Source organism: Dicentrarchus labrax, unplaced genomic scaffold, assembly GCF_905237075.1.
Source record: "Dicentrarchus labrax unplaced genomic scaffold, dlabrax2021, whole genome shotgun sequence".
Taxonomy (NCBI): Eukaryota; Metazoa; Chordata; class Actinopteri; family Moronidae; genus Dicentrarchus; species Dicentrarchus labrax.
The window spans coordinates 18,509,130-18,531,991 of NW_026136707.1; the positions used below are offsets into that span (position 1 = coordinate 18,509,130).

General features: G+C 39.6%; 2 protein-coding genes across 3 annotated transcripts; one reads left to right on the forward strand and one right to left on the reverse strand.

Moving 5' to 3' along the window:
* Nucleotides 1–1,942: 1,942 nt before the first annotated feature.
* On the forward strand, nt 1,943–13,714 carry azi2 (5-azacytidine induced 2). Of its 2 annotated transcripts, none has more exons than XM_051406857.1 (8): nt 1,943–2,091; nt 4,362–4,615; nt 5,325–5,441; nt 5,765–5,870; nt 6,660–6,793; nt 7,229–7,293; nt 8,764–8,888; nt 11,402–13,714. In XM_051406857.1, the coding sequence occupies exons 2-8, from the start codon at nt 4,397–4,399 to the stop codon at nt 11,842–11,844; spliced, it is 1,209 nt and encodes a 402-aa protein (XP_051262817.1). In that variant the 5' UTR covers nt 1,943–2,091; nt 4,362–4,396; the 3' UTR covers nt 11,845–13,714. The 2 variants fall into 2 exon arrangements, with proteins under 2 accessions (XP_051262817.1, XP_051262818.1); XM_051406858.1 differs by having other exon boundaries at nt 5,765–5,864.
* Nucleotides 13,715–14,739: 1,025 nt separating this feature from the next.
* cmc1 (C-x(9)-C motif containing 1) lies at nt 14,740–22,435 on the reverse strand. Its single transcript, XM_051406860.1, has 4 exons — nt 22,335–22,435; nt 21,881–21,973; nt 15,678–15,768; nt 14,740–15,492 (listed from the first exon to the last, which is right to left on the reverse strand). The coding sequence occupies exons 1-4, from the start codon at nt 22,351–22,353 to the stop codon at nt 15,372–15,374; spliced, it is 324 nt and encodes a 107-aa protein (XP_051262820.1). The 5' UTR covers nt 22,354–22,435; the 3' UTR covers nt 14,740–15,371.
* Nucleotides 22,436–22,862: the final 427 nt, after the last annotated feature.

A 22,862-nucleotide genomic window follows, 5' to 3' on the forward strand; every position in this document is an offset into this window, starting at 1 on the left:
CACAGGGATTGTATTTCACACCTTTGACACCTATGGCTTTTAAAATGATTAATAAAGCATGTTAAAGAAATATTGTGCAACAGTCAATACAGCAAAACAAACAAGTCACAAACTCCCCAAGAACACAATGAAGTAATACCAACATTAGAAATCATGGAAGCAAGTTGTCAATTATTAGAGCACAAGAAGTTAGTGTTGTTTTTTGCTTTTTCTTAAACTTTTAAAATTGTTGGGATGCTAACATTTAAATCCTTATATTAATATGTTGGCTGGCACAAGAGCGTGATATTTACATACACATATACTGTACTGCCCAGTTCAACCACTTTCTTCTCATAAATGCCAGAACAGTAAACCAATGTTTCTCTTTCACTTCCCCATGTTTGGACATTTAGTAACTATAGATATTATTTTCTCTTTTTCTTAAAGTCATAAAAATCTGTTAATAAATAAACCAACTATCTGAGGATTCTATACTTTGTCCAGTTTTATTGCATTCTCTCAAAACTCTTATCTGAGTGTGCATGCCAAGTGTAAAGATGCCATCAGGAACACATTTTGTTGCACTTCCTGTAGGACTTTCCAGTGACTCAGGGCTTTTTATTATTATTTCATTATTTATTTTTAAAAGGGTAAGCAATTTTCAAACCCATTATCATCACCTATTATTTTTCAGTTATCACAAATGTACACTTGAAGAAATGGATCTCACACAGTCCAAGGAGCAGTGGCATTAGAGGATTTGCGTTTACCAACAGTTTGATCGTTTGTTTATCTTTGGCTGTGCAGACATCACAGTGTAGGGCTGGTCCATATTTCTACATATTTTGTAAAATATTTTAAAATAAAAAATAAATATCTACTATATATATACATTTTAAAATTATCATATGTGTGCATTATTAAATTATTAATAATATATTACATATTACAAATAATATAATTAATCATTATAATAAATCATATTTATATTTGTTATAAATAATAGGGATCACCAAAAAGGTTCACTGGGTTCAGAAAATTGCATCACGTTACTTTAATCCAGTATTAAGACCAGTAACAGGTAACGTTAGTGGTTAAACCCAAAAAGAAAGATGACATTTAACATTAACCTAAGTTATGATTGGTTCATTAGCTAACGTTAGCTAACGTTAGCCAGGTTAGCTCAATATCTCCCAGCTCGATAACTGTGACAAAATATGACAAAAACAGTGTTTTGCCTTATTAAATGAAACTATTTTCATTTATTTTCTTTCAATGAGAAGGACATGATATTATATTTCGACAGCGACAGTGAAAGGTAGCCTTACCTTAGCTTAGCAAGTGAGCAAAAATTGTCTAGTCATGCTCAGTATACTTTGTATTATAAGTCTATGGTCAGCGCCACTTAAGTAGCTCTTCCTACAGTAAGTCGTTGTTGAAGTTGTTCAGGAGAGTTTAGACATATTTCTATTGTTTGCTTCTTGTTCTTTTGCTCCTCTAGGGGAAAAGTTACGTTGATGTCGGTCGGTCCTGGGTACTCACTAACTTAACTAACCTGGCTAGCTAATGTGAAGGTAAGGCCCACTGACTTGATGACCCACTGATATTTACTCTGGTACCATCATCTGGAAAATATTTCTACATAACAGGAACATCGTACTTTAAGGCACACTGCTCAGAAACTGTAGTTGGCTTGAGCTCAACACCAAAATCCTTCCTGTCAACTCTGTAATGTTACTGACTGAAAGCCCGCAGAGCTCTAAAGTATTATTTCCTGTCAGTAAACGTATTACTTTTTTTATTAACTATTTATTTAATCCAGCAGAGCTTCCTCCTCTTTTACATGTGTCCAACTAAATCGCGGACACAGCGTTGTTGATTCATACAAAGGAGTTTGCCCCGATCATTGCCGTGCGTTTATTTTGAAAGGACTTAAGCAGTCAAGTGACTCCCGGAAGTTTTTGTTTCCTCACCTGTCAATTCTGGCACGATGCGAGTGTGCAGCCTCGTCTCTTTGTTTTTCTTCGAGAAACGAGTCTCCTTTTTTCAAGAATAAATGATAATCCTGTCTGGCCAACTGCCACCTAACTGAGGACAGCATCTAACACGGTTTGTGAAAGTCGAGAGTGAACAATAATCGACTGCTCTTGCTTCACCTAGCCACAAATAGCCAGAAGACGTTAGCTAAGCGCTAGCTAACTGTTATCATCATTACAGATCGATCCTTTTAATCGCCGAAGCTATTGATGCATGTTGTCTGTGTCTCTCTGTCATTGTCTGCTGATTGTGTTATTCATGCTGAGACCTGTTTTAGAACCACATCGTGACGTGTTGTGTCGGTTGTCAACAGAGATCACGGAAGCTAACACCATAATGTTAGCATCGTATACAAACGAGATTCATTGTTTACATCCTGATTCGGACTGATTTTCAATCCCTGTTTGAACGAAATGAGGTATGTTTGTAGCTATCATTGTCCTGTTATCCGTTAGCTCTCTTGTTTTTCTCGAGGGTGGTCTAACGAAATGACGTTGCTTTTTGTGTCTTGTTTTGGACTCACATTGACTTTCGTTTTTAGTAACGTTACTTGCTGGGGGTCACTTTCGTTTCGTACCATTTTCTGAAGTCGTCCTTCAGAGTCAGCGGCTCCGCATTTACTTTACGTTTTTTCATGTTTCGTATCCATGACATGGGACTAATATCTCGTCCAGTTATTGTCCTGAAACTTATTTTTCCAAAAGCTTCGGCCTTCAGTGTTAAAAACTTGGCTCCTCGGTGTTTGCTGCATCATTGTATGCTGACATCATCAACTGGCTTTAGCTGCACCGTCTCTGCAGCCGAGTCACTCCAAACAGAAAGGATTCAGGAGGGTGTAGGGTCTGGATTAGTTTTAGGCTATGTCTGTTTCAGGTAGTCTGACTAGACTGCTTCAATTCTTGCTGAGGGTCAACTGGGCTGTGTCACATCCCTATAACAGGCGTGTACTCTTTGAGACAGTTGGCTCCCCTATACCTGTGCACAATAAAAGTTTACCTTTTGTATTTAACACCTGAGAAAAAAAATATTCCACAAATAGTGTGATATTGTTGTACAGTATTTTATGTATAGGGTTACAGGGCAAGCAGCCATGGGCCCAAGGCCATGTTCCTCAACTACGTTTCAGATATCACAAATAGCAAAGCTGCCAATTTCTCTTGACAGCACCTAGATATATCTCACATAGACTATTATGTAGGTCGGACATTGTTTATGAAAATGAAAATGAAAATGTTTTAATGCTTCATTAAAATATTTAGATGTGTGCACACCTTTACTCTCACCTTGATTTGTGTCTCAACCAAATTGTCACATATTTTAAAAAATAGGTTCTAATAAGCCACGGGACTGAAGTTTGGTGGAGGTTGAGTCAACTTTGTCCTAGAAATATATTTGTTATCGTAAGGTTGGCCTGATGATGGCAGCACTGAGCTCCTCCATATGCGGCCTGATGATGTTTGAGGCCTATCTCAGTCAGTGTGCTCACACCTTGAATTAACTCTAGATCTTTTGCTCGACTCTTGCATGAAATAATGATGAAACAAAACACACCATCACAAACATTTGGGCAGCCAATAATACAATTACATTAGGTTCTTTAGAATTAGGGGACAACGTTAAAAAGGTCTATAATTTGTAAATGTTCAAGCTGAAACTCTACCACATAGTCACAGTTTCCTTTCAAAACCAGACTCATACAAAGGCCTGTTTAGTATTGTGCTTCACTTCATGTTTACATACAATACACTTCACTTAATTTGTGTGTCACTGCCAAACAGGTTAGGTTTTCAAACTGCTACAATAAACCAGTTTAGAGTTAGAGATCATTGATGTTAAATCTGATTGGATTCAGTCTAAACCTTTATCATGAAACTGTTGTACATTTGTTGTTCTAAACTCTTCATCTCTGGTAGCACTTTCCTTTTGAAAATGTCCCTTGTGCATAGGAAGCGATGCATTGTACATTTCCCGCAGCAGTGGTTGTATGGAAGAAATAGAAGACCATCCCTTTGTAGGCATGCAATGAGAGGATATTGTCACCTACAGCAGTTACAGCCAAACAAAGACACAGCACTAGGACATATCCCACAGAATGATCTGTGGGATATGTAGTACAAAACATAGCACCGTGCAGCTATCCCCTAACATGTCACAATAATGTGCAGAAACTAGTTACAAAGCTACGTAACAAGCCAATGTAACACACAAGGCCATACAAATGCTATATGATAGTATGTGCTAACTTGTCAAACCAAATGTTTAATTAAGTCATTTTGGCTTTTACAAAAAACAAAAAAAAGATGTATCACTTTTAAAAATGAAACTCTTCATGTAATCCCCAGGTCTTCTATCTGCTACAGAGTAGGCCTGTGCAGGCATGGAGCCCTTGGCAGTGGATGATGACATTTGCATCCTTAAACATGAGACGGCCTACACCGCTGCTGGCGAGAGTCCTGTATCGGTGTGTGCAGGCGATGAATCTGTTGCTTCCCACTTTGCCCTGGTCACGGCCTATGAGGACATCAAGAAGAGGCTGAGAGACACAGAGCGAGAGAATACCTTGCTGAGGAAGAGGGTGAAGCAGCTGGAGGATAAGGTATAGATGTAATCGAATGGGTGATGGTGGGAGAGAGGCATGAGAAGATCGGAGAAAGAGATAATAGCGTGAGGAGAATGAAGTCAAGGAACATAGTGCTTATCCAGATGGCTGAACAGTCAGAAAGCAGGGTGTGCAATAGACAGAGATTAATGAAAACTCCACTTTCCAGGACATCAGAATTATGGACATACACAAAATGCTCTGAGAAAGTTTAGAAAAAGTCAGCAAATTCAGCACCACACTGCAAAATATTCGCCTCTGGGAGAGTCTGCATGCCAGCATCATTAATATTGTTGGCCTATAGTCAAAGCTATAAAACAATGAGAAATAAATCTGCACTGTCTAAAAACAAAGAGGAGGTCTGGAAAAATATGGCTTTGCCAAACAATGTGTTGGAGCACTACACTTGGGGGAGAAACCTCCTGAAATTGGATTTAAAACAAAGAATTGAGTACAATACAGAGTGAGCCATTTAAACAGGAAGGGTCTTAATACAGATGGTAGGCTAAAGTGAAAGTGCTGCACAACATGTGGGCAGAGCTGCTTCTCTAGAAGTCTTATCTTTTATCAGTTTCGGTTTTATCTGCTGCAGCATTTGGCCCATCAAGATCGGATGTGGTGGGAGGAAAGTAACTTCCTACCACAGATATTTCAATGAAATGAAATTGATCTTCCTTCACTTCTGTGTATTTTGTCACCACTGTAGCTCTTCAGGCCAGAGGCTCCTCCATCAGAGGGTCCACAGTATGTGAACAAGGCCTTCAGTGCTTACCGAGGTATCTATATAGAGAAGGAGGACCTGCAGATGGAGCTTAACAAACTGGTGCGTTTGCTGATTATTTGAATCTTTCTTCAAATTGACTAGAGCCTGGCACAAAGATCAAGTATGTCGCAAACACTGCATATTTAGTCAGATCATTTCTTTTTGTAACAAATTCTTTGTCTGTAATTTTTATTCAAAACTTAAGCAGAAACTGCAAGTTCATATCGTTACACAAATAGCACAGGTGCACTGATCTTACCTGGGACAGAGAGAGAGAGAGAGAGAGAGAGATAGAGAGAAGGTTCAGTGCATTTGTATGAATGCTGACTCTTCCTTCATCTGCCTTCCCCTCTACCTCACTGTCTACTTGTTTTCTCTGCCAGAAAAAAGAGAAGAGTGAGAGTGAGAGGCTGCTGACGGAGCAGCTCCAGTCCAAAGAGTTGGAGCTGCTTCAGCTGAGGACGGAGATGGAGACCAGCCAAGGTACAGGTAGAGCACACAGGGTTGCCTTGTACTCTCTGTAACAGCTGAGCAGTACTTCTGTACGCTGTATGAACAATGGAATGTGTTTGCTTAAGTACTGTACTTAAGTAGTCTTAAAGTACTTCCACTGCACTACATGTCAGGAAATTAATTATTTTACATGCAACCTCTAGTATCTAGTTGTTTGTGTTTTTGTTACTTGTTCTACAAGATCATAATAAAATAACAAATCTGAGAAACTAACTATCTTACGAGTATAGAAATTAGTTAAAACTTTGTTAGTTATGTCCACTTGGACCAGCTACAACATTCAAACACTATTGTTTTGGATACTTTAAGTACATTTTGCTGATAATATATTTTTACTTTTCATATAATGTTGTATTTCTACTTTTAAATACACACACATCACAAAACCATATATTAGCTTTATTTAAAAAAATGTATGGCTTTGTATGTAATTGTGTTTGCTTCTCTTATCAAATAACTGATTCACTGTAATTACAATGAATATACAGCAAAAGTCATTGAAATGATAATCATAATGATATGTCTTTTATACTGAATGGAAAATGTGAACACATAACATTTTCAAGATCAATGGTTCTACAAAAAGTAACCAGTAACTATGTAACAGTTTTTTTATTGTGTGTGTGTGTGTGTGTGTGTGTGTGTGTGTGTGTGTGTGTGTGTGTGTGTGTGTGTGTGTGTGTGTGTGTGTGTGTGTGTGTGTGTGTGTGTGTGTGTGTGTGTGTGTGTGTGTGTCTGTGTGTGTGTGTGTCTGTGTGTGTGTAGTAATGAATAGCCTGAACAGCCCTCAGGACTACTGGCAGGTGGACAGGGTCACCACTGAGCTAAAGATCCACAAACTGCAGGAGGAGCTGGAGAGGGTGACACTGGAAAACAGTAGACTCCTGGAGAGAAGTGGGGTAAGTGAAAGTGGCAAGAAAGGAGAGGATAATGGAAAAAGGAGGACAGAGAGAAGAAGAGGTTAGATAAGAGGGACTGGAGAGAGCAGCGCCGAAAAACAGCTGACTCTTGGAGAGATGTGGCATAACTAGAAGAGAGGAAAACAACGTGCAGGAGAGGTGTTAGGGCACAGCGAGACAGGATGACACTGGGAAACTGGGAAGAGTAGTGGAAAGAAGTGGGACTGAGAGAGAAGGGCAGGGGTGGATATGCTACAACTTAAACAGCAGAAAAAAGTAATTGTTTAAGGATCAAAGAGAGAAACAAAGAGAAAAGGGAGTTTGGGTTGAAAGAGAGCGGAGGGTTCCTGAATGGTCTTCTAATAAAAAAAATACTTAAAAACAACTTTAGACCCACATCCACTCTCTATTTTGCATAACTTAACTCTGTTTTAGGAGGAACCCCATGGCCTTAACGGACCAGACTTGGACCAGACCTGTGATGCAAAGTATAATGCAAGGTATAGTGTTTTATGAAAATCATTGAGAATGGCTGCCAATTCAAAGCCCAGTCCTCATTTCAGTGACCAAAAATGGCAAAGCAAGGAAGCTCTGTTGGTATATAAAATGATGATCTTTAAGGCCATGATAGTCGTCATAGGCAACCGTCAGTATAAAGATACAAGGTGTTCATTATTGGTTTTCTTACTTAAAATACTTTTTCTTCCTGTGCAGCTAAAATTTATTTGCCCTAATGTTTTTAGTTTTCTGTGTTTAATTTTCTGACACTGGGCACTTAAATGCAACACATGGCAGGCATTTCCAGTCCATGCCTTCAACTGCAAATACAACAAATATTAGGACTTTGACTTCTCTCAAGAACATTTTAAAATCATACCTAATGTTAGATGAATTGTTTCCTAAAATTCAGAGTTTTTAACATTTTAAACAAAGTTACAAGAAGTGACACGAGGAACAAACTTGGTTGTATGTGAGAGAGACTACACTGGTTAAACAGGTGTATTATTAAACATGTTAGTGGTGTCTGCTGGTGTTGTAATTGTCCCCTTTGGCCACTAGAGGAGGGTGCAGCTTTATACATTTTAACTGTCTGCATAACAGCCTATGATATGCCGATAACCTCAGAAGTACCAGAACTTTATACCAGCTAAACCCTGAACGTGGATGCCTGTGTGTCCTTCAGAAATAGTTTAAATTTGCAAGTGTGGGATAATCTCCCGTAAATTACTGTCTCCCCACCTTTTCATGAAGAAAATTCTATTTATGGTGCATTATAAATGTTTCACATGTCAGCAGTCTTCAGTTGGTGTTAGTTTTGCCTCACAGTTTTTCTTTGCTTTTTGCTTTTAGGCAGGTGTTTAAAGTTAAGGCAAAGTGTTGATGAGATTTTGCATCTTAACATAAGGTGTGGATAGGACTTTTTGTAGGTGTTGCCTCATACTCTTTCACTGTGTTTGTAAAGCAGCTGTGTGGTGTAGCATGTAATCTATCAGTACATCCTTTTTGTGTCAACAAAGACACCATCATTACTATAGAAGAGTGTTTTGCCTTAGTAATTTAAACTTGTGCTGTTAAGTGATTATACCCCCGTGAAACTGCTTTGTAAAAGAAAGAAAAAGAAAGGAACCATTTAGCAGAATTACAGTAATGACAAAGAAATAACTATATTAACCAAAAAATCATCAGGTTTCTATGATAACACATTTTGAACATATTCATGTCTTATGTGTCAGTTTTACATCTTGGAATTTAACAAACACGTGTAATTAAATATGGCTTGATTTTAAGCACAAAATGTCTTTTTTTTATAATAATTATTATTTAACAAATAATAATATCAAGGATATTTGAATGGTACTGTATGATACACAGCTTATGATCTTTACCATGAGATCCTGCCTGAGAGCTGTCTAGAAAAGCAGAAATCTCGTAAGCATAATGTTTAAATGAAGTGTTCTGTCCTTCTGTAGGGAGAGGAGCATGCAGCAGACGTATGAGGCTTTGTGCTGTGAGGTCACTCGTCTCCATTCAGAGCTGAAGCACCAAACGGGCTTGATTAGGAAACTCCGGCCACTCATCAGTGAGACAAGACAAGGTGAGGCATGCACACACACACACACACACACACACACACACACACACACACACACACAAACAGTGGCACAACCCAGAGCGTCCCCACGTTTTGTGTTTGTGTGTGTGTGTGTGTGTGTGTGTGTGTGTGTGTGTGTGTGTGTGTGTGTGTGTGTGTGTGTGTGTGTGTGTGTGTGTGTGTGTGTGTGTGAGAGAGTGTATATGTGATAACTTACCAGCACTGCTCCCCTTCTGCCTCACACCTCCTCCACTGTGGTATATACCGCTGAGGGTATCCTGTGCCCTCTATATTCCCTTATAGCAAGTTCTCACAGATCATCATCGAGATGCAGTAAGTGCAGCCTTGAAATCTTTTTTTTTTCAGGTTCCTTAAGTCTAGTCAGACTAGTATAGAAACACATGGCAATTCTGCTTTAACCTTAAGGGCCCAGGTAATTATTTTTCTTTTGTTTGAAACACTTTCCTTTTTAAAGGCTTTTTTAAAAAAATGCATTAACGGTTGTAAACTTTGCTTTTAAGTGTAATTCAGAAATGTAATGTACCTGTACTTTTGCATCTCTTTATTTGACCTGTTGTAGATTTTTTTACATACCAGCTTCTCTGTACCCCACTTAAAATGAAAAATATCCATAATACTTATAAATACTAAAAAAAGGGACGACTTGGTGACAAAAAGATTACGGGAGACACCTGTAGACTGGAAGAGAGGGGGCTATAGTTAGCGACTGTACAACCACAGTGAGCTTTTCCTAACCAACCTGAAGCAGTGAAATAAATATATTGACAAGTGTTAGCGTATTTAACCAATCTGACATTTGAAACTGTGTCTTTAACCTCAGTGTCAGGTAGTGTCAGATTTATGGTCTATGTGCCCTTTTTAGTATAGTGGCTAGAATTTAAACCTTGCTTCTCTAGACAGGAACTAATGTGGCTAACATCAAATGAAAGAAGAGGCTTACTACTGCCACTCTTGAGTTAAGGGGTGGGTTTTCGGAGAAGTACTACTTGCTGAGAAGATTTCTCCTTGTGCTCCTTGTTGCAATTTGTATAAGGGTGTGATAAGACTGTGGATATTATCGAAGTACTCAAACACTTTGATAAAGGCCTTCATGAAATGGTCTGTCCCTCCTCACCACTTCCTCTGTGATGATGTATTCTACCCTAGGAGAGATTACCTCTGTTGTCAGTTCCCTCGGAGTGTGAGAAGAGGAGACTAGGAGGTGAAAATTAGTACGAAATATGGCAAGAAAATAAATCTTGGCCTATTTATTCCACTGAATAAGAGGGTAATCCTGTAACTCAGATGAAACAGATGGAGAGAAATGAGGAAAGCGGGAGTGGCAAAGAAAGGGAGAGAGGAAGAAGAAGGAGGGAGAGGAGAGTGAGCTATGTATTTATTCAGTCATATTGTGCATCTGTATTCTTCTAATGTTCCTCCTTTGGAATCACTTTTATTCAAATCCTAGACTCAGGAGACCCTCTCATGGAAGAGTAGCAGGGAGGGATGGATGGAGAGATGATGTGTGGATGGAGAGAGGTAGGGAAAAAAGCGGGAGGAGATACTCATTTAAACTTTATTATTCGCTCAAGATGATGATTTGATAGCAAAGCAATGATGTGTGTGTGTGTGTGTGTGTGAGATTAGGACATTTGATTTGTGTATGGATATTCTCTGTTCTGGTGAACAAAATCTAATTATTATTTTGAATATTTACTGATTTATATGCAGTGATGCTTATGTGGTGCAGAGGTTTTCTTTTACAATATGTAGCCTGCTGCATGGTGTGTGATTTTTCCCTCACCTCTCTGTTTGTACACTAAGTTCTATTATCTAGTCAGGGATCAAAAGGCTCTGTTGAACGCACCTTGGAGTTTTTAAATCTCTTTAGAAACCTAAGTTTAATCCATGTGTAAATAAGTACAGACATAAGTACAGAGGTGCAAAAAGAGACCTCTTCCAGCTATCGGAGGAAAGAGAAGATGGCTTAATTTCTACTGCCAGCTGAAATTTACAGTCAGACTGTAAATAAAAGAATACAGTCTTCTCACCAGTTTTCACAGACACTTCTCACCACCTTATACATAGAAAAGGTGAATAAGATGAATTATTAATTGTCTGTGTTTACCTGCAAAATGCATGGCAGAAATGAACTGACGAGCTGAGGAATAATGTCATGTGATATCCACTTTGACATATAGCTGTTGTTAATGCAGATATAAGTCTACTAAACTCACTAGTTATTTCCAGTTATCATAAATCGCTGTTAATTATCTATCCATATACCACACACACAATTATTGCTCTTATTAATGTGTCTACAATTGCAGTTTAAGTGCACTCAATGCAGCTGTATGCCAAATATTAAAAACTGAGTTTACCAAAAATAATTGACCAAATAAGCTTTCTTCTCAGCCATACAACAGTCACATCCAACTTTTGCTCTCATCTTTCCTCCTTCTATCCTTGACTTTGTCCCTCCCCTTCTATCCCTCCACCCCTCCTTCTTTCTCTAGCTGCCTCAACAGTTCCAATCCAGTGTCTGGATGACGTGGAACAGAACAACAACCACGCAGTTCCCCGGGCGTCAGTGCCTCGCCCACCTAGTGCCCCCCCACTCCCCTCGTGCTCCGGCCGCCCCTGCCCCCCTGCCAGTGGGCCTTCGGGCACCCTCCTGCCGGACAGTCTGAGGGAGGACTGTTGGTACAACGGGCCCTGGCCCTCCCAGACCTGTTCAGGGGAGGCTCTGGTTGGCAGTGACACCTGCTCTGTCGTCCTGCCTCCGCCTCCCCTGAACCAGGCCTCCCTGGATGATAGCTCGCGGTCCTTCCCCAGCCCCCCCAAACCCAGTGATGCCATGTTCTGGGAGGGACACTCTGCTGCATCCAACTCCTCATCTTCAATTGGAAACTGCACTCCCAGGAGCCCCCCAAATGCCGAGTGGGCCAAGCCCTATTGAGAGGAACTTTGATGAGAGTATACATAATTAAATATAATGTGTAATTGGATGGAAAATAAGTGAATGGATAAATGAATGGACTCTCCAACCCTGCCACATAGCTACCACCTAACCTGCCTTAAGTTGATAAGACCACTCCTCTGGGCTGGACTGGACCGGACCTGCTGGTAGTGGGAACTAATTGAGGCCAGAGGAGACTTTTTCGAGGTAAAGACTGATCTCTGCACACCGCATCGGTGAACATATCTGACTTTGCAGAGGAAAGATTGATGAGAGACCCTAGCAGAATAAATAGTTTGTCCGTATGTATGTCCTTGTATGCACATGCGTAAGTGTGTGCAAGCATCCATACAAGCAGTTTTATTTGTGTGTGCATATACACACATTAAACAGTGTGCCTGTGTCTGCAGATCAGTGTGCGGGCATCTTTCGCCTGCCTGTATCTGTATCTCGTCATAATAAACATAATAGGGCTCAAAGGGCCTCTTTCTCCATTCACTGTGGCCAGTCATCACTGGGGCCACAGTATAATGCTAGAATTTGTAAAACTGTACTCTCTCCAATGCAAGTCTTTTTACATTTGATCGCTGTAAAGTATACAAGGTATGTAGTCCCATGTATGTCTCATGACCGTGCAAAGGAGATGTCTAGGGATGAGGACTTGATCTGATTGTTTTTGTACTGTGATGAAGACAGACATGCAGTGACTGTAGGATAATCACAGATCTTTGTTCCAAATTTGAACAGCAACCATGTGAAATCTTGTTTTTAAATCTTCATTAAAGTCAATTTGAAGATCAATATCAAAGTAGGCTGTCAATCTACCTATGATTACTGAATACTTTTTGAGAGTGCAGTTGTTTGGATTTTTGAGGATATTGCATAATGAGTAGGAAAGTATTATTTTTATCTAAAAATGTATTGCTTTCTGAAATAAAACACTCCACTTCCACTGGCACCAAAAAAAAGTTCAACTATTAATGGTTTCACAGAAATTCCACAACTCAAGCAAGCCTCCTTAAACCTGCCTGTTATTGCATATTCAATTCTCTGAGCTACTGTCAGACAATATCTGTTATGTTGTTTTCTTTTCTCAGTTGCCGAGGGATACGTAGATGCAAGGCTGTGCATTGTTGGAGGTTTTTCTGTAGGACTAAATTTGAAGGACTCGTTCAATAGGCTTCCATACACCCCCCTGTATTTGAAACCCTGATTAAGTTGGAAAGCTGTTGAAGTTTGTGGAGATTTTGAATTACAGAAAATGTATCTAAACTCTGTACTGTGCTGATGTTAATCTTTGATACATTTGTTTTGCAGTATGACACAAGTGTGAAGACAGACGTTTCTCTTTGATTTCTCTTTTTAAAAGTCAGATGAGTGTAAAAAGAAAAAAATGAAAGATGTACAAAAGAAAACACAATACACAGAGGGAAGGTGTGTCTGTATAAATGTATATGGTGGGTTTCAGCAATCTGCCAAACACAGTTTTGCACTCCAAACAATAGGTTTTGTTTTTTCTCCCCCACCCCAAAGACTTCTGATGTGTGTAAGAGCTGTCTGCTATGGTGGGAAGACAATAAGTCTATTAACCTGACGAAATGTGAGCTGTGACTTGAAAAACAGGTGCACAAAGCACAAAGGCCTATGGTTGTTGAAAAGATTTTTTGTTTTTCCATTTTCTTCAGTCTGTTTCATGATAACTGTGGTCTTTTTGTTAATTTTAAAGAAATGTTATTTTACAGCAGTAGTTTCATACTTCTGTAAACGATTTGCAAACCAAAATGCAATGTACAGTAGATATGGATTATATTTTAGATTTACTGCACTTCAGACTGTTTGTAAATATGAACAATTAAACGAAGGAAAGGAAGGGACTGTGTGGGGCTTTATCTCTATTCATATTTTTAGGTATGAGGTTCTGTGGTTCAGTAATCCTTATGAGGCATTTATTTTGCTTAATATCTCTACAAGACAATTGGCTTCCATACTCCGGCTGAAATAATTTATTGGCTTATTGGCTGATTTTCAGATTTAAGAACATGTTGCAGACTAGCAATTTGAAAAAATAATTTTAGGCTCTAATGATTGGCATTTGCCATTACTTAAAAACTAGATTAAAGTAATAATACAACTGTCCACTTATAATTTCACACTATACATTGAGTAAGGGAACAGCACTGCCTTTAAGTGTAATTATTAATTAAGTGTTGCATACTGGCCTGTTTTCAATAATCTTAAATATAAGGCAACCAACCTCACCCGCCTGCCCTGTCACATCCATTGATTACAACTGTGCAGTCAATTCAGCTGCAGAAATATAACGAGAAAAACATATCCAAAGACCTAGGAGATTATACAATGATACCCTATTACAGTATCTGACACTTTTACTTATAATGTTGCATCTTTGATCCTTTGAAGTAGATGTAGAACAAAGAACATATGAGATGGGCTGAGCAGCCTTCCTCATGTGAAAGCACAGAACATGAAAAAGTGGTTATAATGGAACAGAAAATGAACCAAAATTGATTTTTCACTTTTCAAATTATTTTTCATAAATAAATAAATCTGGTTAAATAATGCAATATGACTTTTCGAAATCCTTCTTAATGTAAGAAGTCCAGACTGTTATGTTAGAGTGGCCTGACTTTAAGGCAGATGCTGGGCTCATTCAATATCAAAAACGCCTTCAACATATAAAAACCAGTAAGAGCAACCAATTTAATCAGGAAAATGTTTAGAAATGTCCCCCTAAATTAAAACAATTATTGTTGAGATTTTTCAACAGTCAACCTCTAATTCCCCTCATTCATGTTTGATTGAATAAAAACAGTAAAATTAATTTATCAACATTTCATGTTATGTCCAATTTACCACTGAAATACACATCACTGCTACTGAGTATTTGATTTATTTACAATGTCACATTCCGTTACATATTTAACATGATTACACATGGTTCATTTCTTGGTTAGATGACAGAGTCTCTTACATACACTGTACAAATGTCTTTACATTTACCAGTCTTTTTGAATTCTTTGTTTGGTAATATAAACTTTCTTCTGCAGATGAACCCTTGCTGTCATTGCATGTACACTTTATGACTGCACGCCTAGCTGCACTCTAATGAAGATCTTCCAGATTTAGGTACAGGAAGTGACTGTACCATGATGGTATCTTTCTGTATTTTTTATAATTCAATAAGCTGATTGGTAAATGTAATGTAAATTCTGCTGATTCAATCAAGGGAGGAAGATAGTTCTGACCATCTGACGGAGAAAATTTTGCAAATATACAGAACATAAAAACAGGCATTATTTTGATTATATACCGCTCTGGCCCCACCAAAGTAGTTTCAGTCAGAAATTCCACAGATTTAAATAAAGTACAAAGGCTTGTGCCTTTATGAGTAATAAACCCTGCCACATGACCATGTATCCTTGGTGTGTAGGACTTGTAGGACTGGTTATGGCCAGATCCTTACACTCCACACCTTTACCATGAAAGGAGGGACGTCATGTCGTTTATTACATGCTAGTTGGGAGTTTTTGTTTCCTGTTCTTTGCTGGGATTCCTGTCTGCTCAAACTCCAGTTTCTCTCTGATGTACTCCTGCTTACACTCCTCGAAGAACTTAGGGTCCTTATAGCTGGTGGAAGACAGAATACAATATTTATTTTACAGAATTAATGCATCCTTGTATGACAAATCACTTTGATGTCGATTATGTGCCATGAGGGTGGCTGAGAAAGCCCATGTAAAAGATGTTAGTGGAATAACACGTCCAGCCAACTTACTGTGAGGGTGCTGAAAAAGTCACTGCAAAATACTCACTGTATTGTCAGACATTCCTTCAGTGCAGCATTCTCTTCTCGACACTTTAACACCATGAGGAAACCAGATTCTTTACAGCAGTGGTTGAAGGCTGGAGGGAGATGGAGAAGGAAGGTGGCAGAGAGAGAGCAAAATTAGCAGAAAAAAAGGAACAGGCTCTACATATGCAATAGCCTCAAATATACATTTATTAATAGCACTTTTTTCAATTCTATTAACATCCTACCTTTCACCTTATGTTATTTGATCCTAAAGTACAAGCACACACAAGAAAACAAATACCCACAAGCAAACCAAGATGGGCCTCACCTTGACACTCCACCACAAGAAGGAACCTAGTTATAGATCACATTGCCAAGCATCTTATCACACTGAAACCCATGTTTCCTTGTTCACTCAGGGACTGAACTTAGCTGTACTGGCCACAGAGTGGTTCTATCTGTGGTTGCCAAGTTTCCACATTGGCTCTGTAACAGTCAGCCCACTACCCGCAAATATAAACGTCTGTGGCCCTGAGAATTAAATATAGGTTCTGTTTCAATTCCTGACTGCCAGTGGCAGTAATTAAAAGGGATAAGTCTCCTTGTGCCCCACTTAGGTTGACATGTTATATGAACAAAGTCACATGCGTGATGTATTGGCTACTTGTGCGTCCCAGCTATAATTGCCACATGGTAGCCTACATTTGGCCTCTTTGACCTCGCGGTTAGCTGGATGTTCTCCACAGGTTAACTGCTCCATAGATCTGTGTTTCAGTTACTTATTTTGTTTGCATGTCCAAGGGAGGTAAACACATACTGTTGTGTTGGTGTCATCTTGCTTTTGACTTTATGTTTATTAGTTCAATTTGTTGCACTCTAAAGCTTAGGTTGACCAGCTGCCCTACTTCTCCTTTCCTATCCTATGGCTCGAGCACCAGCTAGGCTGTCTTAAACAGTTGTTCTGTGGAGTCCACAGTTCTTGTCCAGATTTCCTAGCCTGACCCCATATCTGGTTAGTGTTAATATCTGGAGCAGTATATACGCCTACAAATACTCTAGTCTGCCGTTAAATGCCTTAAGAAAAGGAACATGTAGAAGACAGTGACACGTGCAGCTGTACAGGTGATTTACTCGTAAAACATTCGTGCACAGTGCTCCCTCGTCAACTCTCTCTTCCGTCTGTGTCGCTGTGCGAGTGCAGGAGCTTAGCCTTGCAGTGAAACACCAACATGGGCAGGGCTGAGCTGGTCAGAGGCGAGACAGAGAGCCGTGGAGAGCCACACATTTACCACGCCACTGCAAGTGCAACAGAGGCCCCACAAACCAAAAGCAAATAAGAGTAATTCATCAATGTAATCCTTGCAAAAATGTACAGACGAGAACAAATGAGCACTCAACAGCATACAGCTCATCCAGGTAACTCAGGTTGGCAGAGGCTGCACTGAAGAAACAAATTCTGCACAGGAGGGTCAAGGTCAGAGTGACTCACAAGCGCTTCCGCCGGTGGAGGGAAAGCATGGCTGCACTGTGTTTGTCTCAGGTGCCCACTGAGGATATGGCTCTCCAAACTCCTCAGTCTGTTGGACAGGGACCCTTGGAACCTTCCAATTAGGATGACTCTCCCAACCCACCTAAAGAGAGCCTCCTTCAGCTCTGGGTATGGCCATTGAGTGAGATCGGCAACACAGCTTAACTGACCCTGAGCCCTCCATTTTTGCAAAAGTGCAAAGATGGTGGCCAAGCCACTGCTTCCTTAAAAGGCTCATGTGTTCGACTATATCTTTAAACCATGGCTACAGTGTTGGAAGGCCAGTTGACGTGCATTACTACTTTTTGCAGTGAACCATGCTGCAGCATGGGTAGGAAAACTGCTTTTGTTCTGGTAGTTATGACTGCCAGGCCAAATTTCTATTAGTCCCATGCCTATGGGATGTCCCGACTGTTTTCGGGTCCCCCATTTAGACCCGAAATGGAGGAAAGGGCCAACTTGTTGTGTCCCTGTCGGTTTTATGGCTGTACATTGAGGCAACACAGAGCTTCAGGCTTTTGTGTGCTACAGCAGAAAGAACAATGGAAAAGCACAACAAAACAAAGGCTCCACCACTGGGTTATTGAGACAATAAAACAGGCTTATGAAGCAGCAGATAAACCTGTCATCTGTCATTTTACCAGGTGTGTGGCCATATCCTGGACAGCAACAGACGTTACGTAGGGAACTATGGTTCTGTGAATTCCTGGATTACTGCCAGACATGCCAGTCTCTCCTTTCAGGCAAAACGTTTTTCAGAGGCAGATTATAAGACTCTGCATGGTATCTATAGCTAGGACATGTTTTTAATGGATAAGACAAGGCCAAAAGCCAAATTATTACATCATATTGGGACTGTTAGAAAACCTTTACAGACTGGAGAAGTTATATCTTAATTATACAAAACCATGTTTAAAGGGCACAAAGTGACTAAGTTGAAAATAATGCACATACAAAACACCTGAGACAGTCCAAATCCAACTGAACAGATGTTTAACATTTGTTACATGTCAATCCCCTCTGACCCATCCCAGTCTCTATCCACAGCACAACTTGTAAAACCAGGTGAGCACTAAATATGGTGATTGTCAATTGAGATACAAATGATAAGCCCTTCCACAAAGCTGCCTCTGTGACATTGTGCCCTGGCTAGTGGTTTATTCCATATTAAATGTGCAAGGTCCTCATTGTAAACAAGGTGTTGAAGACTCTGAGTCTTCACCTTGTTAGCAAGCTCTTTCTCAAGAATTTAATTAAAAACATTGCCCACCCATGTCCCCTTTCAAACAACTGACATGATAATTACCTTTATCAGCATCAGTATGGTTATCACACAGACACTTTCATCAGGATGCAGATGTGAAAAAAGCAACTGAAAAACCAATTTAGAGAAGCAGAACAGTGCGACTAATCTAATCAGCCAACGCCTCATCCCTGTCCCATGGTACCAATAGAGGCTGCATAGGGTTGCCTTTCTAGTTGCAGCTACACCAAAAGGCAATTCTAAGAGACTAGCTTTACGTTGGAAGAGGCCTTTCTAAAGAAAGGTGTGAAGCCAACTTAATTTTAAGCTGTATTTCTTTGCCATTTTTAAAGATGCAGAAGTGTAGTTTGGCAGTTAGTAGAAAGCAGAAGCTAGAGGCTTGAGCATTTATGGAGACTCTGACCTTTAAAGGAAGGTATAAGATGTAAAATACATAATTAGTTCTAACAGAAAATAAATGTCTGGATTTTTAGCAAGATGTATGCATTTGTTTTTTTAGAACTATTTTGCAGGGAATTGTATTGCCTTCATTTGCTAGAGCAGCTGTAGACAAAGGGGATGACACGCAGCAAAGGGCCACAGGCTGCACCCGAACTCAGGCCACTGTGGCCAGTATCCAACCCTTGCACATGGGGCACAAGTTCAGTCAGGTGAGCCACCAGTGGGCCCCTACACATATGCATTTCTGAATAATGAAACAGTAAACTAAAATAGATCAAATCACAGATCAAATTAATTTAATTTACAGCCAAGTAGCTGCAAATCAAAGTATTGTAAAAACATAACAGTAGTCAATGTCAATGTGAAAGTGGTTGCTAATTGAGTATGTGGGTTGCTCACATAATCAATTGTTTGGTTCTGAAAGACATGTGAGAGCACTAATATGACTCATTATTGGAATAGGAAAAATCATGTCAGGTAAAATAAAACTATCAAGAGTGCACAGGTCAGCAGTACTCGTCTGCTTCAACAACACAATATACTACTGTGGGTTGTTTAGAGGCATGTGTACTGAGACAGTTTGTTTTTTTACTTTTCTTTGTAAAACAAAATCATAGACACACATGCGGGAGCCTAGTGTAGATACAAACATACATAGGTGTGAAAATGAGTAGGATGAGAAGCTAGTAATGTGAGGGGGGTTTCCACTACCCACACAGCCACTGTCTGTCCCATCACCTCGGGCTGCATGTGCGCTGACTCCCTATGTGAGCAGTACACAGTGGCTCATACACGCTGTCGTCAGATTTCTAGAAACCACATAACCTAGTCATTATCTGGCTGCTGTGTTGCTGCAGTAGACAAGACATGAGCAAAGCTGCAGCCATCTGCAAGGAGGGCAACTAGTAGCATGCCAGCTGGCCTGCTCCACAATCCAGAGAAATTAAAAGGACTCAGGAAGTGGGAGTTCATGGCAGCGGGAAACAGTCTGGCCATAACGAGTCAAAGGATTAAGGGACATAAAAATAAGATTAAAATAAAGTCCATAGAAGGAATATATCAAATAAGCCTCCACAAAATTAAATGCAGTGTTGCAGATGATCTACATCTACAATGGGGTGTCAGGATTATGCAAAACTACGTGAAAGTTATAGTTTGAAAAAGAATGATAACATTAAATGCCTTAATAATCCATCTTTAATTTTCTCATTAGAAGAGTGAGATTATTAAACTATTAAGACACCATACATCATGGCCTGGAATCATATTTTCTGTTGGACTGCCCATGTATTAAATATAGTTGTAGAATCACACAAACTCTGACAAAAAGTGTAGTGAACAGGCTATTTATAAGCAGACTTTGTGGACTCCAGCCTGAATAAGCAAACATTAAGTACATATCATCTGAAAAGCATTTGAATTTCTGGGCATTTCTTGGTTTTTATGGCTTTTCCAAAGTCAAAGTCAATTTCTCTGGAAGTAAAATAAAGACCATAAAATTAAACTGGTGGGTAGCAGTATCCTATTGTGAAGCTTAAATGTAAGGAGGAACTGGATAATATTAGTTAACATCGTTAAAATGATCAGAATGGGGGACAATATTAATTATCCTGTCATACTGCAGTGACATGCAAATGCACTAAACCCACTGCAGGTAAGCTATAAGTTCCTAACCTTAAACAAACAGGTAGTATTATGTGATGGTGTTTGACGTTTTCTTTAACTTTCATGTTCTAGAAAATACAAGGACAGAATTTGGCTTGGTTACAGTGGTGTATTTTATAGAATAAATATAGCAAATACACCTCTTAAAATAATTCTTACAGAGGGACTTCATTAGCTTGGATTTAAAAATAACGTTGTGTTTAACTGTACTGCATTATATGAAGAGAGGTCTCTAATATTATGTCTGGCCTTTTTTATAGCAGATATTTTGACTTGTCATAGTAGGAACAACCCAGGTGTTACAACATCAACAATGGCTACGTTCTATTCAAGTGACCCACCATGCACAATACCAGGATTATAAAACTGAAGACGCTAAATGGAATTCAGCCATCATTCAATTTATAATTTATACACGCTTGTCATACTGTGACATGTCTTCCTTTAAAAATACCTGTAGGGTTGACAAAACATCAGAAACACCACTCAATATAACTTCATTATTTCTATATAATAAAATTTCAAGTTGACTAATTAGTTGATGAAAAACCTGCGGTTCTCAGAGTAGCATGAGTGAGATGTCTCAAATTTTCTTTACTTTTATTTGATGAATACATACCAAAGGATCTGTGGGCTTTACTGAAGACCAAATGTATTTGTTAATATAATTGTGATGCCACTGGTGTGACCATCATTGTTTAGTATTGATATTATATTTTTATTACATAGGAGAGCTGAAGATAGACAGGACAAGGGGAAGGCAGAGAGGGGATGACACACAGCAAAGTGCCACAGGTCGGATTGGAACCCATGGCCGCTCAGCCTTGGTACATGGGGCGCCAGCTCCACCAGGTGAGCGTTGGTACTATTGACCTGTTCTAACAGCAGAGATTTTGACCCGTCACAGTAGGAAAAGCACAGGTGTAACTGATTATTGTTTATGCTGGCTCACTTCTAATAAGCCATTCCAGTGACTATGCACAACACTGGGGACCTGGAACTTGATCACCTACATTTCTGCACGGCTTGTGAGGATGAATTCAGCCAGGAATAATTAATGAATAATCAATCATTCATATTCATACTTGTTTTCTTACTTGTGGACGGAAACCAAACAAATGAAGGCAAACCTATTTTCCATACTAAAATACAGTATGTGTAAAGGAAATGCATTTCAATTAATCTGGTGTAAATACTACCAGCAAACACAAGGCAAGGAATGCTTGTGGTCCTGCGTTTCTTAAATAAACTAAAGTTTCTTTAAGTTTTATTAGACTACGGAGTTAAAAAGCAGTTGCAGACAGACACAAACTAACAACCACACCTTCAACTTTCTCTGCACAGATCTCCTTGGCTTTCTCCCTCATCATCTTGGGGATCAGGACATCTGTCTCCACATGCCTCAGCTGGATCTCCTCTGAGGACGCAGGGCATAGATAAAGACAGACAGACAGACAGGTAAACCATCAGAAACACAGTCAGCATCAACATTAGCACCCGTTCGTGCCTCTTACATGTCAATGAGACTGTTAGCATACACTCATGGACACCTGTCTCCACGTAGCTTCAATATAGCCACGTTCGGTTACTCAGCTAGCCAACGTTAGCTAACTACGAGTCCAGATAACCCTTTCCTTTCCTTTCCTTTCCTTTCCTTTCCTGCACGGAGCTGAATACAGCTGTATAAAGAGCGACGTCACGCTACATTAACTCAGATACTTAGCTGACGTTATGTCGTGAGAGGCACATCGAGCATTTGTGACAGAAATGTTCAGTACCTGCGTTAGCTGCCTCCATTATGGTGGTGTTTCTCAAAACATTACAAAACTGAACCAATGTGACCCCGGCCTGCGCACGCTCAGAATACTTCCGCTGACGTAGTTGGTAGTCTACTGGCCAGCCAATAGAGCCTCGTTGTGAACCCGGAAATGTTGAGTGGACAATAGGTTTTATGTTAGAAATGTAAAGTATGGTTCCCCAGCAATTAGACAGTACCGGATACTAAGTTGCATATGTTGGGCAATTAGCACAATTAGCACAATTAGCAGAATTAGCAGAATCGCCTATATGGACAATATGTAGCATATGTATGTAAACAGTTTGGCGGAGTGGTTTTGGGGTTATTGATGATGCTGAATCCATTTCTGACATTTTCAAATACAAAATAGCTTTTTAAACCGGAAGTGACCCTATATCATCTCCTGGTGGGCCAGGAATTTGTAGTTGATTTTAGGTAAATTATATATTGGACTTGCATTTTAGAATGACGAGAGCTCAATGCCTTTGTGAATGTTCAGTCTGCATAT